Below are 16,773 nucleotides of genomic sequence, written 5' to 3' on the forward strand. Positions count from 1 at the left end.
ACACTAATATTATGGCTTATAACAAATGTGCATGGGATAACATAGGCACATAATGCTATGTGTAACAATGCCAAGAAACTAAGTTAGTATATCTGTTTTAGTGGGTTTCCCATACCCCAATGTTTAATACAACAAAACGCAACAAATAAAAAAAATGGACAAGGACAAGTACAAAAACATCTCTTTACTTCAGAGTTCAGTACCTTCCCCACCCCGTGTGGGACTGGTTCCTCTGGGTGCCGCCAGGGGGCGCCAGAGTAGAGCACATTTAACAGCACAGATATTCAGTACAAAAAAGGGAACGGCTGAGAAAAAGGCAACTTGGACAGAAATGTAAAAAAAACAACCCAAAAAAAAAAGGAAGAAAAATTACAAACACCTTCTGCCATGACAATAATATGAAAAAGGATATTCTTTTTTTCGCTCAGTTATTTGGTCTACTTCAAGGCCTCTAGCAGAGACCAAATACAAACAAAAACAGATCAGACAAGTTTACTGCATTGGTTCCCATGCAAACCCCAAAGACTACACACATCTGATATGACACATGATGATGTCACTACTCGCTATGCCAACACCGTCCAATAGCACTGAGAGCACAACTCCAGTGTCCAGTGGAGACAGATAGAAAAATGGTTGATTTTTTTTTCATTGTATAAAAACACAAGTCCATTTGTTGACAGAACCAAGACACGAGATTCCATTCCGAGGTTCCACTCCCAGGAAGGAACATTCCAACGTCCAAGATTCCGCTTTTTGTTTCTGTTCATTGGTTGATTCTCCTGCATTCCACCATGAACAGAGGTGTGTTTGGGGCGAATGTACAGGCTGGACATCCATACATGTTTCTGTGAATACCTCTCTCTCTCTTTCTCTGTCTATTTCTCTCTCTCTTTCTCTCTCTCTGAGTGGGAGAGGGGTGAAAAGTCTGGGACATTATTAGGGAGAAGCCTGGATCTCCTTTAGATTTGTCTGCTCTGGGTCAGAACCAGGGGCGGCGGCAGAGGTGGTGTGTGTGTGTCTGTGTGTGTGTGTGTGTGTGGTGAGCACACTGGCTGGCTGAACGGGGGCCGGTCAGTCAGTCAGTGTGTGTCAGTGCCGGCCAGTCAAAGTGTGAGGTAGTGTGTTGGTGTCAGTGCTTCGCTGGCCGGCAGGCCGCGTGTCTGAGAGACGTGGAGGAGGAGCGCTTATTATGTTTACATTATCCAGTCCAAAGGAGTCACTAAAAGTGCTATACCGTATGCAAGCATGTATGTATATGTGTGTGTGTGTGTGTGTGTGAGAGAGATCTGATCAGGCATATAAAGGGATCGTCAGTCAGAGAGGGTCGGGGCAGTAGTCGGGCAGGACAGACAAACGCCACTGAGAGAGAGAGATTTAGATCAGTTCATGTCTCCTCCCATCACCCCCCCCACCTCCAGGTCTCTCCCCCTCCGCCTCCCTCCACCGTCCCCTCAGCCCTCGTTGGCCGCCACCAGCTGCCCCAGGCCCTGGCGCACGTACACCGCCTGGATCTCCTTAGTCTTGAGGCAGAAGTCGCAGGCCCAGACGGCCGAGCTCTCGCGGGTCAGCAGCCCGTAGGCCGGTTCCGTCAGGCCCGTGCAGTCGCGGTGGAACCAGCGCTGGCACGACGCCTCGCACAGGATGGCGTCCTGGTCGTCGTGCACCTCCGACAGGCAGAAGCCGCAGGGGAACACCATGCCGGGGGGCCCGCCCAGCTTCCCCGGGCCCCCCCCGCCGGGGCCCGTGGAGGGGGCGGTGGGGCCGGGGGCCAGGGGGGACTGGGTGTTGGGGGTGGAGGTGGAGTTGGAGGGGGGGTTGGGGTTGCTGCCCGGGGTGTTCCCCCCGCTGTTGTTGCTCATGTTGTTCTGGGCAGAGTTGGGGGGCGCGTTGGGCATGCCGCCGCCCCCAGGCCCCCCCCCGCCGCCGCCCGGGGTGTTGTTCTGCTGGTTGTTGTAGGGGGCTGAGCCGGGGGCGGAGTTGGGCGGAGTGGGCTGCTGCTGTGACGGGTTGGTGGAGGAGGGGGCGTTGGCAGAGCTGGACGGCTGGAGCTGATTGGGCGGCTGCTGAGGCTGCTGGGAGCCGTTGAGGGGGCCGGTGGGGGAGGAGTTGGGGTTGGGCTGGGGGGGCTGGGCCGAAGGGGGCTGGCTGCCGGGCGTGTTGGGGTTGGGCTGCTGCTGGACGTCGGGGTGGCCCGGGAACCCTCCTCCGGGCTGGGGGGGGCCGGAGTTGGGAGGGGGGCCGGGGGTGTTGTTGGGAGGGGGGCCGTTGGGGTTTAAGTTAGGCTGCTGCTGCTGAGGAGGCCCCGGCGGAGGCCCCCCCCCGCCCCCAAAGTTCTTGCCCTCCTCGTTCCCCGGGGGGCTGGGCCCGGGGTAGGGACCGTCCTGTGAGGGAGGGAACTGTCCTTGCGGGGGTAACCCTGGGAGCCCCCCCACCATGTTTCCGCCCGGGCCCCCTCCCATGCCCCCCATCATGTTCATCCCCCCTGGCATCCCACCCATGGGGTTCATGGGCCCATGGGGGGGTCCCCTGGGGCCCCCTCCTCCAGGCAAAGGGGGGCTGTTAAAAGGGTGCCCGCCTTGTCCGTGCTGTTGCTGCGGGGGCATCCCAAACCGAGGGTGCGGGGGTCCCCCCCCTCCGGGACCCCCCATGCCCCCGGGGGACAGCATGGGGTTGAACCCTGGTCCAGGGTGCATGGGCGGACTGAAGTTGGGGGGCATGTTGAACTGCTGTGGACCCCCAGGGGGAAACCCTCCTCCTCCACCACCTCCACCCCCAAAACCAGGCATCCCCCCGAAGCCCAGCTGGTGGTGCGGTCCTGCGTTGGGGGGCGGAGGGCCGAAGGGGGGTCTCCGTCCTGGCTGCCCAGGCCCCGGCCCTGGTCCTCCAGGCCCCATGAAGGGCCCCATGCCTGGGCCCATCCTGCCTCCGCCCCCATACCCACCCCCTCCACCAGCCCCGGGGCTGGGCAGGAACGGACCACCCCCAGGACCTCCGGCACCACGGGGTTGGGGCGGGGGGCCAAAGTCATCGTCGAAAGGGTTGGAAGCAACCAGGTGGTCCACCATGGGGGTGGGAGGGGGCGCAAACTCAGACAGGTGGGAGAACGCTGCCCCCTGAAAAACAGAAGAGAGGAGGGGGGAGGAGAGAGAACATTTCAGATGTGATGATGTGAAATTATATTTCATGTTCATGAACGTGACTGGTTGGGCGCCGTGAGAGGAAGAGCAGAGGACACAGTGCCTTCACAGACAGCACTAGTCAAACAGAGAGAGGGGCTTTTACACCCTACGGGGCCGACCCGACCCACACCGCGCGGGCTCTGATATGTCCCCTTCACTCTGCCCTTTTTTGGAGCAACTACGGCTCAGCTGGGTCCGGCTAGGCTGGAAGGAGGGAGGGGAGATTTTAGTTAACGTTCCGTTAGGAATGTGTTGTGTTCCGCCTTTACCTGAGTGTTGGATTTCCTCTTCTTCTTCTCCGGGCTCTTCATCTGTGAACCTACAGTGGAGAGGGAAAAACAGAGAGAGAGAGAGAGAGAAAGAAAGAGATTGTTAATCCCTCCAAGTTGTGATGCCCGCTATGATGACAGTCTGCCTATGTTATGTGCGAACCTCCCCATGGTTTCTAAATCCAATCAGGTCAACAACAATGACATATTACATCCAATTGCACCAAATGTCACAATGACTTAAATGTTGCATGAGTAGCCCAGTGACTGGCAGTATTGCGGTGACGGGGGTAAGGAGACCAGCGATGCTTGGCTTGCCCATCAATAACAGGTGATCAGTACTTTGAGGGTACAAGCACTCCTAGAAAACTTTTGAATCAACAGATGAACAACATACAAGTTGTGTTTGTGTTGGACGCACACCCGCCTGCACCCGATCCCTCCAGAAGCCCTAACACACACCAGGAAATTCGGAGAATGTCGTGTTGCACAAATGTCAGCAGAAGTTGCTTTACTCGATGGAAGTGTTCAGCCTAACATTACAACTTATGCCTACATATCCCTGACATTTAAACTACATATCCCTGACATTTAAACTACATATCCCTAACATTAGAAAAAATACAAATCTATATAAAAGACACGTCCAGGCATGTAGATGAAGTCAGTGATGGACAGAGAGACAGCATGCCTGAGGAGGACACAGTGCTGGGAGAAATCAACCACCAATAGGTGTCAATCGGACTGCAGACAGAGGCAAATTTTGGGGGTGAAGTTGGATCACACCAGAAGCAGAAAAGGGGACAGAGGAGACATGAGAACATAGAGAAACTGAGTGTCACATGGACAAGACATGGAATAGCCATGCACCCCTTTGAGTGACAGACCCCACTGGACGACAGACACAGTGACAGGCGTGTGTGTGTGTGGTGGGAGTGGACCCCACTGTCACACGTGGGGGGAGGGGGAGGACTGAGCCAGGGGACCCCAGCGCTGCAGTTATGAATGGTTCCAGTCTAATAGGGAGATGGACAAATAAACGGATTCTTACCTTTGCCTCGTTTTCCTTGACCTTGTCCCGCCAGTAGTCTCCCCGATTCGGCAGCCATTATTATGACTGTCGGTGCGGTGCCATGTCACCGTTCATATGGAAGAAAAATGTAAAAATGACGAATAGTCTTGAGAACCCGAGGAATAGTTGCTGTTGGAGTCATAAAACAGCTTTTCGTTTGGTTTTGATGCGGGTAGCTAGCTAGCTAGCTAATGAGTTTATGTTATGTACCCTCGCAATTTGGCTCACAATCGCTCCAATGCCTGTGTGTACCCTGGCTCTGGCCACCGACCTGCAGCTGGATGTCTTGATCGCCACGCTTCGGCTGTCACGCCGGGGTTTGGTGGCCAAGAAACTTGCTCATAAGTCCTCGAACACTGTGGCCCGGGTTAGTGTAGGCAGCCAGGTCGCACAGAATGAGGTGCTAGCCTGAATGAACGAAGCTGGCAAGCTAATGTTTGCCACACAGAATCAGAATGCAAGTTGCATTACACTCCCCCATTCCACCCCTCCTCCTCCCTCTGAAAATGATCACTTACAGATGTGTAGCAAATAAGCTAGCTGACCAGATAGCACTAGCTGACGCTACCCATTACTCATTCGGGTGTGCTTGCGATAGACTGCTGTGAATTGTGGATCAAATCAAAGAATAATTCGGTCAACTTGCATGTTTTGCATCCCTGTATGATAGCAAGCGACACATAAACAATCGGTACAATTGTTGCTTAGCTTAATTAGCTGGCTAGCTAAGTTAGCTTGGATAGTTAGCAACTAAAAGCTAGCTTGCTAGCTCTCCGGCTTGGCAAGCAAACTATACCCTTTCTCCGTTGCTTGCTCTGTTGTCCGTTAAAATGACCCTCTCCGGTGTGTCATTGCCGACATACCAGTCTTCACACGGTAGCTGACTATACGCTTTCGGTATATGATAATAATTCATACAAACACGCAAATTTTGCCATATTAATCATGGCCTGCTGTCGCCGCCGGACAAAGAGGGACAGGCAGGAGAGACGCGCACACAGGAACATTACAACTGAGAGGAAAAATAGGGGTGTCTTAAAATAATTATAAGACATTTAATTTAATTGTTGCATCATTATTACCAAGCAAGTTCAAGATAGAAACATCTAATATACTTTATTGTAATCATATTGATTCATGGTTTAGAATAGATAGAAGAATTGGTTTATGTAATGTTCTATGTTTTGATTGAAACCCCTTTGATTGCTGATTGTGGAGCAGCCCGAGATCAGCCTAGAACGGACCACTTTCAAACGCTGAAGTGGAGACCGGCGTCAGGGACGTGGGGTGGACATGGATTTTTTTATGTGGGCAATATTTTCATTTCAACATTTCATGCAACATTGTAACCTGATGATACACTGTCAAGTTATCTTAACGTGTGACTGTTACAGTTGCAACATTTACTGTCTATCAAATGAATACTAACAATCTATACACACATTTAGGCTATAAGTGGGCTTGCTCATATGGACCATCAACATTTAATGTAAAATGTATTTTCCATAAAATGAATACTTAAATACACACATTTTGATTATTCATGGGCTTGAATCATATCAGTTATCTTAACGTGTGACTGTTACAGTTGCAACATTTACTGTCTATCAAATGAATACTAACATTCTATATACACATTTAGGCTATAAGTGGGCTTGCTCATATGGACCATCAACATTTAATGTAAAATGTATTTTCCATAAAATGAATACTTAAATACACACATTTTGATTATTCATGGGCTTGAATCATACATGTCCCTTGCTGGGGGGCTGAGGAGCTTTATTTAAAAAGAGCCAGCCTGCATCTACCATCTACCCCGCCCCCCCCCCCCCCCCCCCCGCCGCAAAAAAGAAAAGGGAAAAAAAACTAAGTAATGTAATAGTTTAGTTTAGACCTACCTCATTTGCCAACCTTGCATCCAACACTAGAAGGCAGTCTAGGCTACTAGAAGTGTATAAGACCCCACTAGAATCAATCCGCCCCCTGTAAAGTGTAGCCCCCCACCCATCTCACCCTTTCGGCTTCTGACTCCAGTCAGTGGACGACAGTGTTGCAGTAGACGGCCGTGAGGATTGGACACTCTGGGAATGGGACCTATAATAACAACCAAGAAAAACTATCGATTCTTTCGAGTCTTAGCTCTTCAAAGATTTCTCTTTATCCAAAGGGAATAACTTTAAAGCTGAATGGAAGAAGTAGAGGACGTGACTTTAAAGAAAATAACAAATGGGATAAACTAGGGGGTAATTTTACCTTCTCTAATAGGCTATACGCCTTTGTGTAGGCTATGTTTTCATTCCCTATAGGATATAATATATCGTCTTAGCTTATTTTACTTGCAATATGTTTTATATCCAATAAAACTATTGAAATATTGAATTAATCCAATAATTGCATCCACGGTTAATTGGTCATCAAATTTAAATTGACATTGTTCATATTTACTTGCAATTATCATTTGACAATCAGGCAACTAGGGTATAAGATTTGTTTCCTAGTGGAAAATAACCAAAAACCTGTTGATGCATAACTACATAGGCTGAAAGAATCCCAGATAACAGCTTGGAGGCCAGGCAACGGAAGTCTTTTGTGTCCGAATAGCCTACTGTGATTTCTAAAGGTGCGTCTTTGGGGCAGTAGCCTTGACTGTGTATGGCGCATAGAGGTGTTGGGGAGAACGAAAAGGTTATTGGTTTTCGATAGGAGCAAGAATGGCGAAGTGGTTCAAAGAGTTCCCTATCAATCTGAAGAACGGTACCGACCGGATCCGGTCCGCGTCGGAGTCGGGCTCCCAGTCGCGTAGTAAACCCGGGCTGGTGGCTGGCATCGGAACCAAGGCAACCGGCTCCAAGGGGAGTCAGCGCAAGAACTCGTCGGGGGTGGATAGCGGAGGCGGGGGGGTGGGCTCTCTCCTGTCCGGGAGAAATCGAAAGAATTCTGCCAACGAATTGGGTCGGAATGGCACCGGTTCGATAAAGGATGGGAAAGTTTGGGATAGCCTTCTTCCAGGAAAAAGTCGCAAAAACTCCAAAGCCGAGACGGGGATTGAAGACCACCGGCCACTCAAAAGTTCCAGTGCAGCGAACGCGTTCATCAGTCGGCTCATCAAAGTGGACAAACAGGACAAGAGCTCCAACTTCACTAGCGGTACCAGCGGTCCAACGGTACCAGACACAGAGAAGGGACAGCCGATGTGCAAAACAGAGACGGTGAGAGGGTTTGAGTTACTTTCAATTCGTTTATTGTCCGTTCTTTGTAACGAATGGAGTAGTCTAAGCTACACTGTTTAATGAGCCTAGAGTGTATAGGCTACGATGTTAATTATGATTACATATGAATTCATAAATATGGTATAGGCCTATATATAAAGTACATGTTTAGTTTTTTGGTGAAGGATCATTTGTGTGTCTAAAGGCAGCTCTCTTGACATTATGGGACGATATGACAAAGGATATATGATAAATAAACATACAATCCAAACGGCAATGAGCATCAATGAATTAACTACTTATGTGTTATTCACATGCATAGGTAACTTAGCCCTGATTTAGTAGTACAACAGGAATTGTACTCTGCCAAACAAGAAATAATATTCAATGTCATCAATACTGTTGACACTGTAAAGGATCGGTAGAAGCTGTGAAAGTTGATATTATTGTTTCAGCTTTCCTCCCACCTCTTTGTCTCTACCTCTCATTGTATCCACTCCTCCCTGTCTGTCTCTCTATCTTTCTTTCCCTTCCTCTCCACCCCCCTCCCTCCCCCACCATCATTCTCACCCCTATTGAATGCAAAGTTTCTCTAGATCAGAGTAACAAACCTACATGATCCACAAACCCCCTCCTCTTCTATCTTCCTAGCCCAGTCTTTCCCCCTATGTCACCCCTCCACCCCATCCCTCTCTTTTTTTCTTTTTTTTCACCCCCCCCTGGGGCAGGCTATCATGTTATTGAAAGCATTGTGTCACCTGACACTCAGGTGCTAACCCAGGTCCCCCCTGGCTACGCTTTGAAATAAAATGTAGAGGGGAAAAAAGATGAGAGAAACGATGTAGCGAGATGCTGTGAAAAAGACAGATAAAGGGGGGAAGGAGAGAAAGAAACAGGGGTGGGGGAGAAGGCGAAAGAGAGAGAGAGAGGGGGGATGAGAGTTTTATGTTTCGAGGGGTAAATCCCTTTCTCATGTCTGTCCTCCTGTTTACACCAATGGCTGGTGTTGTCCGTCTGTCCTCCATTCACCTCTCTTTGTTTCTCAGTGAACAAGTGAATTATGTCTCAGGGGTCTCAGAAAGGGAGGTAGTTTGAAGTGGTTTTTTTCTTGGGGACACAGCGCCTGCTCAGTATGCACGTCTTGCACCTATCCCACACTGTGTGTGTGTGTGTGTGTGTGTGTGTGTGTGTGTGTGTGTGCGTGTGTGTGTGTGTGTGCGTGTGTGTGTGTGTGTGTGCGTGTGTGTGTGTGCGTGTGTGTGTGCGTGCATGTGTGTGCGTGCATGTGTGTGCGTGCATGTGTGTGTTTGTCTTAGGAGTTGTCTTCAAAAGCTGTCACTGTCACACACCATCAGTTTGAGTGACATTGCAACCCCAACGTTATCAAGCCGGTGTTATTCCATCCTGGTTGAATGACGGATGAACACCTCCGGGACCTCTTCATCCTGTCTTTACAAGGAAAACATAACCAGGCATTACTGACCAGGAACATGACTGACACCCAGGGCCCTGCCTCCCAGGCCAGACATGGTGGCCATGGCTCTGACAGTCAGATCACCCTGAAAGGCCCTGATGCTGATAAAAAAAACACTGTAGTCAGGTCACAGGTGTGAAGGCCTTTAGAAACCACACATTCAACAGGTAGGTGGGATTGTTAGGACAATGGGCCCAGGACAGAGATGGCAGCCATGAGGATACTGTTGTTCTGTACCTTTTATTGAACCTTTATTCATCTCTGCTGGTGTTGCTGAGATAAACATCTATTTTTTACAATAGAGACCTGGTCACTCCCTTTGAACTAGACTGATATCAGAGGGGCCAGTTGAGACATTTTTATTGAGCCACTGATTGCGTTCTCTAGTTGGTCTCTTTGGGAAGTGGGGCCGCCTCATCTGTTAGATACTTACAAAATAGATGATCACATTTTACATTTACATTTTTGGCATTTAGCAGACGCCTTATTCCAAAGCGACTTACAATCAATACATTTTACTAAGGAAGTGAACACATATCAAACACAAATTCCATACCTTGCATTACAAAAGCCCATCCTCCCAGTGGTGTAGTCTACGTGATACGCAGGACTCTGCCGTATACCCACTAGGAAAGGCCAAGGATTTCCATATACCCACTTAAAAATGTGTGAGGATACGTAACAGCGTTTTGTGACAGAACTTTCACTTTCATTCATAAAATTCACCTGTGTTACGAAGCACTTGAATTTTGGACCATTGGGACTGACTATAGCGTCATATACCATCAACGGGGGGAGATGCGACATGAAATATGTAAAAATACAGCACTATCATGCACAGATCAGCCTTATAACATGTAATGTTAGATATATGTATATAACGTTAGACAGGGAGCGCGCAGATGTATTTTTATGGCGTTCCGAAATGAACGATATGAGGCTGGGAGGGAAAAATCACAGTATACCCACTAGAAAAAACTAGACTACATCACTGCATCCTCCGTTCTACCTCCAGCAGCCTCCCTGATAGAGTCAACCTTTCCTTCCCTCAGCTAGGGGTTTCCGCACTACAGGGCCGACCCAAACCATACTGTCTGGCTCTGATTATCTATTTTCAGATTGTTGTTATCACTTAAAATAAGCAAAATGATCTGCCAACAGAACAGGAAAATATCACTTGCCAAGATTTTTAAAAGCAAAAGATATCTTAAAACTAGTGCAGTCAGACCAAAAAAACAAGCATATATTGCCTTGATTTAAGATATTTACTTAGATTTACTTTTTGCAGTGCACTGATTCAGCAGCTGTGGTGGATGTGTAACCAGGCCAGCAGCTCGGCTCAGCTCTGTAGTGTGAATGAGGGTCTAGCGAACCACACTGGTACGTCCGCCGTATTTTCTGCCAGGTAGTTGTCGTTGTCAGGTGCATTCATTCTTGTTTCCATGGTTCTCGGCTTCTCCAGGTGATCATTCTGGAGGACTATGCGGACCCCTTTGACGCCCAGAAGACACGGGAGCAGAGGGAGGCGGAGAGGGAGGGGGAGAACGACGGATACATGGAGCCGTACGACGCCCAGCAGATGATCACAGGTGAGGTGGTGCACCTGTAACCTGGTGGAGAATCGAACTTGGGTCTCTCCGAACTACCAATGACAAGCCCAACCTCAAGGACATCCTCAGGCTCACGCATCTCAGACAGGACTCCCCATCACGAGAGCAGGGTTCTAAATCACCTCCAGTGCACACTACTGTCAATAAAACAGGTGGAGAGTTGCCTCAAGGCTGGGTAACAAGCTGCACCTGGGTTAGCCCTTGTCATGTGGAGAACAGGTGGAGAGTTGGCCTATAACTCACTCAGTTTTCTCTCTATCTCTCTCCGTCATCTCCTCGACAGGATACCATGTACTGTGTTCACATGTGTGAATGAGTAGACTGACATTTTCAGTCTCGGCAGAAAAGAGTGATTAGAAACCTGCGGGAACGTGAACTCATTCCCCTAAGCTCGCCTCGCGCCGTACCCCCACGGGGTTGCCACGGCAACTGTGTTGTGCTAGGACAATGGGCGCAGTTTCCTGTCCCTACTTCCTTTTTCCTGTCTCTGTTTCCTGGTACTATTCTCTGAAAAGGAAGTCGGCCCTCTCTGACCCCCCCTCTCCCCGCCTCTCTCTCAGGCCCTACTACATGACCCCCCCCCCCCCCCTCCCCGATATGGGCAGGCCTCACCATATCTCAAAACTTCCCAGCATCCAGGAAGACAACCGGTCAGTCGACCAATCATGTGCTCTCCTGACCTTTCATCTCGTCACTCCATTGTTTTGCCCCTAAACGGTAACACAATAGCCTGCTGGGACTCTTGAGCGACTCTGAAATCTGCTCTGTAGCTTTCTAGTCGACATAAATGGTATTCATGTATTTTATCACCACTCTGGAAATCCCAGATTAACTCTGGAAAGCACACTCAGGGCCCCTAAGGGAGTGATGTGACTAACTTAATCAACAATGTGCGTCATGCTCAAACACATCATAGTATGGACGCAGTGCTGGGACAGAGGTCATTGTGACAGTGTTTGGCAGTGTTTTGGGGGGGGCACTGGATCAACACATTATGGTTCGGAACTGACAATGAATGAATCACCTGACATCAATCAACAGCTTCTAACTAACTTTAGCCTTCATCTGAAGTGACTTATGTAATCATTGAAAAGAGTTAAAATCTCATTTTTTTAATCTTTTATTTCATTAAATGATCACACGATTTATTGAAGCAAATTTCTCTTATTTCATCATTCAAAGTTCAAACCCCCCCCCCCCCCCTTTTTATCCTCGTTTTGAGCACTCGGTTCTCAGGGCATTCCACACATTGACCCCATAATCAGTGGTTCTGTTGTAAGAGAACCCTTCAAAGGTCTCCCCTAAAGGGACACAGAGATACCTTTTGGAAAACCTTCCTTCTAAGAGTATGGGGGTCTGTGATCTACAGTCAGGAATGGTTTAGCCCAGAGCCATACTGTCTATACATACACACCTAGGCTATGGTATAGCTGGCACTGCTAAAGTAAAGTAAAAAGTAAGATGAAATATCTTAAATCAAGGCAATATATGCTTGTTTTTTGTCCGACCGCACTAGTTTTAAGATATCTTTTACTTGTTTTAAAAAATATTGGCAAGTGAAATTTTCCTGTTCTGCAGATAATTTTGCTTATTTTAGGTAATATTTCCCCCAATGTATTGCTTTTTCGAGAGTTGACTTTTGGCAGTGTGCCTCTCCCCCCAGAGATCAGGCGGAGGGGTTCCAAGGACCTTCTCAAGATGTGTGTTCTTCTGGAGGGGGGTGAGGCAGCGGGGGAGGAGGGTCGGCCCCCTGGGCCCCCACAGATCTACGACGTTCCATATGACGGCGGCACCGAGGGCGTTGTTGGCGTTGGGGAGGGAGGGGGCACCAAGGCCCCAGTCACACGGCCAGAGTTAGACCCCCGGCCCCCCGCGGAGTACGAGCTGCCTTGGGAGTGGAAGAAGGAACAGATCGTCAGGGCCCTGTCAGGTATGCCTCTGTCAGGTTAAGACTCTGTCAGGTCAGGACTCTGTCAGGTCAAGACTCTGTCAGGTTAAGACTCTGTCAGGTTAAGACTCTGTCAGGTCAAGACTCTGTCAGGTTAAGACTCTGTCAGGTTAAGACTCTGTCAGGTTAAGACTCTGTCAGGTTAAGACTCTGTCAGGTCAAGACTCTGTCAGGTCAAGACTCTGTCAGGTTAAGACTCTGTCAGGTTAAGACTCTGTCAGGTCAAGACTCTGTCAGGTCAAGACTCTGTCAGTTCAGGACTCTGTAAGGTCAGGACTCTGTCAGGTTAAGACTCTGTCAGGTTAAGACTCTGTCAGGTCAAGACTCTGTAAGGTCAAGACTCTGTCAGGTCAGGACTCTGTCAGGTTAAGACTCTGTCAGGTTAAGACTCTGTCAGGTCAAGACTCTGTCAGGTTAAGACTCTGTCAGGTCAGGACTCTGTCAGGTTAAGACTCTGTCAGGTTAAGACTCTGTCAGGTTAAGACTCTGTCAGGTCAAGACTCTGTCAGGTCAAGACTCTGTAAGGTCAAGACTCTGTCAGGTCAAGACTCTGTCAGGTCAAGTCTCTGTCAGGTCAAGTCTCTGTCAGGTCAGGACTCTGTCAGGTCAAGACTCTGTCAGGTCAAGACTCTGTCAGGTCAAGACTCTGTCAGGTTAAGACTGTCAGGTCAAGACTCTGTCAGGTCAAGACTCTGTCAGGTCAAGTCTCTGTCAGTTGCGTCAGGTCAAAACTAGCCACACAGAATAGAACAGGACAGGATTTACTAGAATGGACTGGAATGGAATAACATAGAATAGAATACAATACAACAGGACAGGACATAATGGAACAGAACAGAATGGAATAGAATAACATAGAATACAATAGAACAGGACAGGACATAATGGAACAGAACAGAATGGAATAGAATAAGATGCGATTAAATAGACAACCAGGAAGTAGTCTAGTACACCACACTTCATGTAAACTATTTTACACTGTACTGACTACAATGTACTTGGTATGTTATACAATGACACACACATAAATGTGACACGTTCTAATGCTTTGGTCCTCATATTGGAAACCAATCAAAATGTTCTGACTTTTCTTTTGAACCACGGAACTACGTTTCAACGTTGTTGAGAATCACAACACAAACTCGCTAATCAAGCCAAAATACTGCAATGCAATGGATTTGGTGAGTAATCCCCACTGCTACCTAGTTAACTATAATAACACTACTTTACATTGTTAGCAGGCTCACAAAAGAAGCTGTGTTAGTTGACTAGCGATGTGTCATTGATTTTCAACAACGGAAATGTATTCACATTTTTGGATATGAGGACCAAAGCATTAGAACGTGTCACAAATGTGTTCCATCAATATCAATGTATTTGCTGTACAGACTAGAGAACGTGTCAACCCCCATTCATGTTTTCCCCCCCCCTCCCCTTTTCCCTCCAGCTCAGTTTGACAGCACTGAGCGTCCCTCCCCAACCAGGGAGGAGCCCCCCCACCTCACCCTCACACGCCAGCCCCAACAGCAGCCCCAGCCCAGGCCCCAGTCCCAGCCCCAGGCCCAGATCCAGACCCAAAACCAGCCTCAGACCCAGTCCCAGACCCAGACCCTGACAAGGCAGCCCCAGGCCCAGATCCAGACCCAAAACCAGCCTCAGACCCAGTCCCAGACCCAGACCCTGACAAGGCAGCCCCAGGCCCAGATCCAGACCCAAAACCAGCCTCAGACCCAGTCCCAGACCCAGACCCTGACAAGGCAGCCCCAGGCCCAGATCCAGAGCCAAAACCAGCCTCAGACCCAGTCCCAGACCCAGACCCTGACAAGACAGCCCCAGCAGCAGGCCCAGCCCAGGCCCCAGTCCCAGCCCCAGCCCCAGAACCAGCAACACCTCAGACAGAAGAGCTGGAGCCAGAAGATCCTCAAGTCCTCGCCCACCCTGTCCCCCTCTTCCCCTCCTAGTGTGGTCCCTGAGGGGGATGCGTGCCGGGTCGACCCCACCCTGCCCCTGGAGAAACAGAGGTGAGGAGACTGTGAATGACTCTGACGTCACCCTCCTTGAAGTTGAGATTTAAAACTGTTAGGGACAGGTTAGGGGAAGGCTTAGGGTTAGGGTTTTCGGTAGGGCCTCCAAAGTATCCCACTTAGCACCTACCACGAGGATACAGGGTCATAGGTCAAAGAGAATGAGAAGTCATCTGTATTGTAGTCCTGGCATGCCATTATTTGAAGTCACTTATGCAAATACAATAATGTAGTGCTGTAGAAATGAGACGCTGCCCTCTGTAGCTCCTCCCACTGTGTTGGGGCCAAATCCTAACATGAAGCTTTAGATCGAACGGTGTGTGCAACAAAAATAGATATTGCTCTTATAATAATGCAAGGGGTTATCTACTGGTGTAAGCCCTTTTAACATGTCTGACTCTTCCACCCCTCTCCCTCTCTCTTTGTATCTCCATCTCTCTCTCTCTCTTTCTCTCGCTCTCTCTCTCTCTCTTTCTCTCTCTCTCTGTCTCCCGTCTCCGTCTCTGTCTCTCTCTCTGTCTCTGTCTCTGTCTCTGTCTCTCTCTTTCTATGTCTCTGTCTCTGTCTCTGTCTCTGTCTCTGTCTCTGTCTCTGTCTCTCTCTCTCTGTGTCTCTGTCTCTGTCTCTCTCTCTCTGTATCTCTGTCTCTGTCTCTGTCTCTCTGTGTCTCTGTCTCTGTCTCTCTCTCTCTCTCTGTGTCTCTGTCTCTGTCTCTCTCTCTCTCCCTGTCAGCTGGTACCATGGCTGTGTGACACGTCAGGAGGCGGAGTCTCAGCTCCAGTCCTGCAGAGAGGCCAGCTTCCTGGTCAGGAACAGCGAATCAGGAACCAGCAAATATTCCATCGCTCTGAAGTGAGTGTTTGTATTCTGTGTGTTTTCATTATTGGTCTGAGGTGTTGTCATGCTGTTTATGCCGTCCTGAAATATGGATTACACCTTTTCGTTTCGTCGCTTTAATTTCATCCAATATTCAATTCTGCCTACCGATTTCCCCACTGTAAATTGTAGCATTTTAAATCCTTTTGTTTGTGCAAGAAACCTAAACATGTCTTAAGACCAAATACAATTTATGCTGTGGCTTATAATGTACTCTTTGAAAAAAATATTTGAACCATTTAGCAGACGCTTTTATCCAAAGAAATTTACAATTAAAAGATTACAGGGACAGTCTCCCTGGAGTAACTTACGGCTAAGTGCCTTACTCAAGGGCACACTAGTGGTGGTGTTTGAACTGTGAGTTTGACAATGATTTATGATTAGCATTTTATGGAGGGTCGAATGAGAAGATCGTCAATCAATCAGATGTCAAATGGATGGTGGGACTTTCCTTTCCTTTGCTTTGCTGGCAGAAGTTAACTTGACTTCATGGGAGTGAACTTATTTCATGGACCACATGACCGCCACCTCCTAGTCGTCAAATCAACTGAGTGGACTTCGCTCTCATTCGCAGAATCGGAATTGAGCCTCAGACTCTTAATCTTCTCTTCCTCACTGCTCTCTCTCTCTCTCTCTCTCTCTCTCTCTCTCTCTCTCTCTCTCTCTCTCTCTCTCTCTCTCTCTCTCTCTCTCTCTCTCCCTCCCTCTCTCCACCAGGACTAGCCAGGGCTGTGTACACATCATCGTGGCCCAGACCAAGGAGAGCGGCAGCTACACGTTGGACCAGAGCAGCGCCGTGTTCCTGAGCATCCCTGAGGTGGTGCATCACTACGGAGCCCAGCGACTGCCTTTCAACATGGCCGAACACATGACCCTGCTGCACCCCGTACCCCGACCTCACTGACCCCACCATGACCCCACCATGACCCTACTGCACCCCGTACCACGACCTCACTGACCCTACCATGACCCCACCATGACCCTACTGCACCCCATACCACGACCTCACTGACCCCACCGCTCCCCCCATGACCTCACTGAACCCCCCGTGACCTTACTGACCCCCCCTCCCCCCCCATGACCTTAATGACCCCACCCCTCCCCAC

General features: G+C 49.0%; 2 protein-coding genes across 2 annotated transcripts; one reads left to right on the forward strand and one right to left on the reverse strand.

Moving 5' to 3' along the window:
- Positions 1-1,454: 1,454 nt before the first annotated feature.
- Positions 1,455-4,816, reverse strand: pygo2 (pygopus homolog 2; the record flags this gene model as incomplete). The annotated part of the gene is made up of 3 exons (XM_080526591.1): positions 4,503-4,816; positions 3,452-3,501; positions 1,455-3,116 (listed from the first exon to the last, which is right to left on the reverse strand). The coding sequence occupies exons 1-3, from the start codon at positions 4,558-4,560 to the stop codon at positions 1,455-1,457; spliced, it is 1,770 nt and encodes a 589-aa protein (XP_080382717.1). The 5' UTR covers positions 4,561-4,816.
- A 2,421-nt stretch (positions 4,817-7,237) lies between these two features.
- Positions 7,238-16,571, forward strand: LOC308153657 (SH2 domain-containing adapter protein E-like; the record flags this gene model as incomplete). Its single annotated transcript, XM_080526852.1, has 7 exons — positions 7,238-7,735; positions 10,672-10,798; positions 12,483-12,749; positions 14,215-14,327; positions 14,652-14,788; positions 15,524-15,643; positions 16,385-16,571. The coding sequence occupies 7 exons, from the start codon at positions 7,238-7,240 to the stop codon at positions 16,569-16,571; spliced, it is 1,449 nt and encodes a 482-aa protein (XP_080382978.1).
- Between the last annotated feature and the right edge of the window lie 202 nt (positions 16,572-16,773).

This window comes from Nansenia antarctica (genome assembly GCF_963989245.1).
Source record: "Nansenia antarctica genome assembly, chromosome: 3".
Taxonomy (NCBI): Eukaryota; Metazoa; Chordata; class Actinopteri; order Argentiniformes; family Microstomatidae; genus Nansenia; species Nansenia antarctica.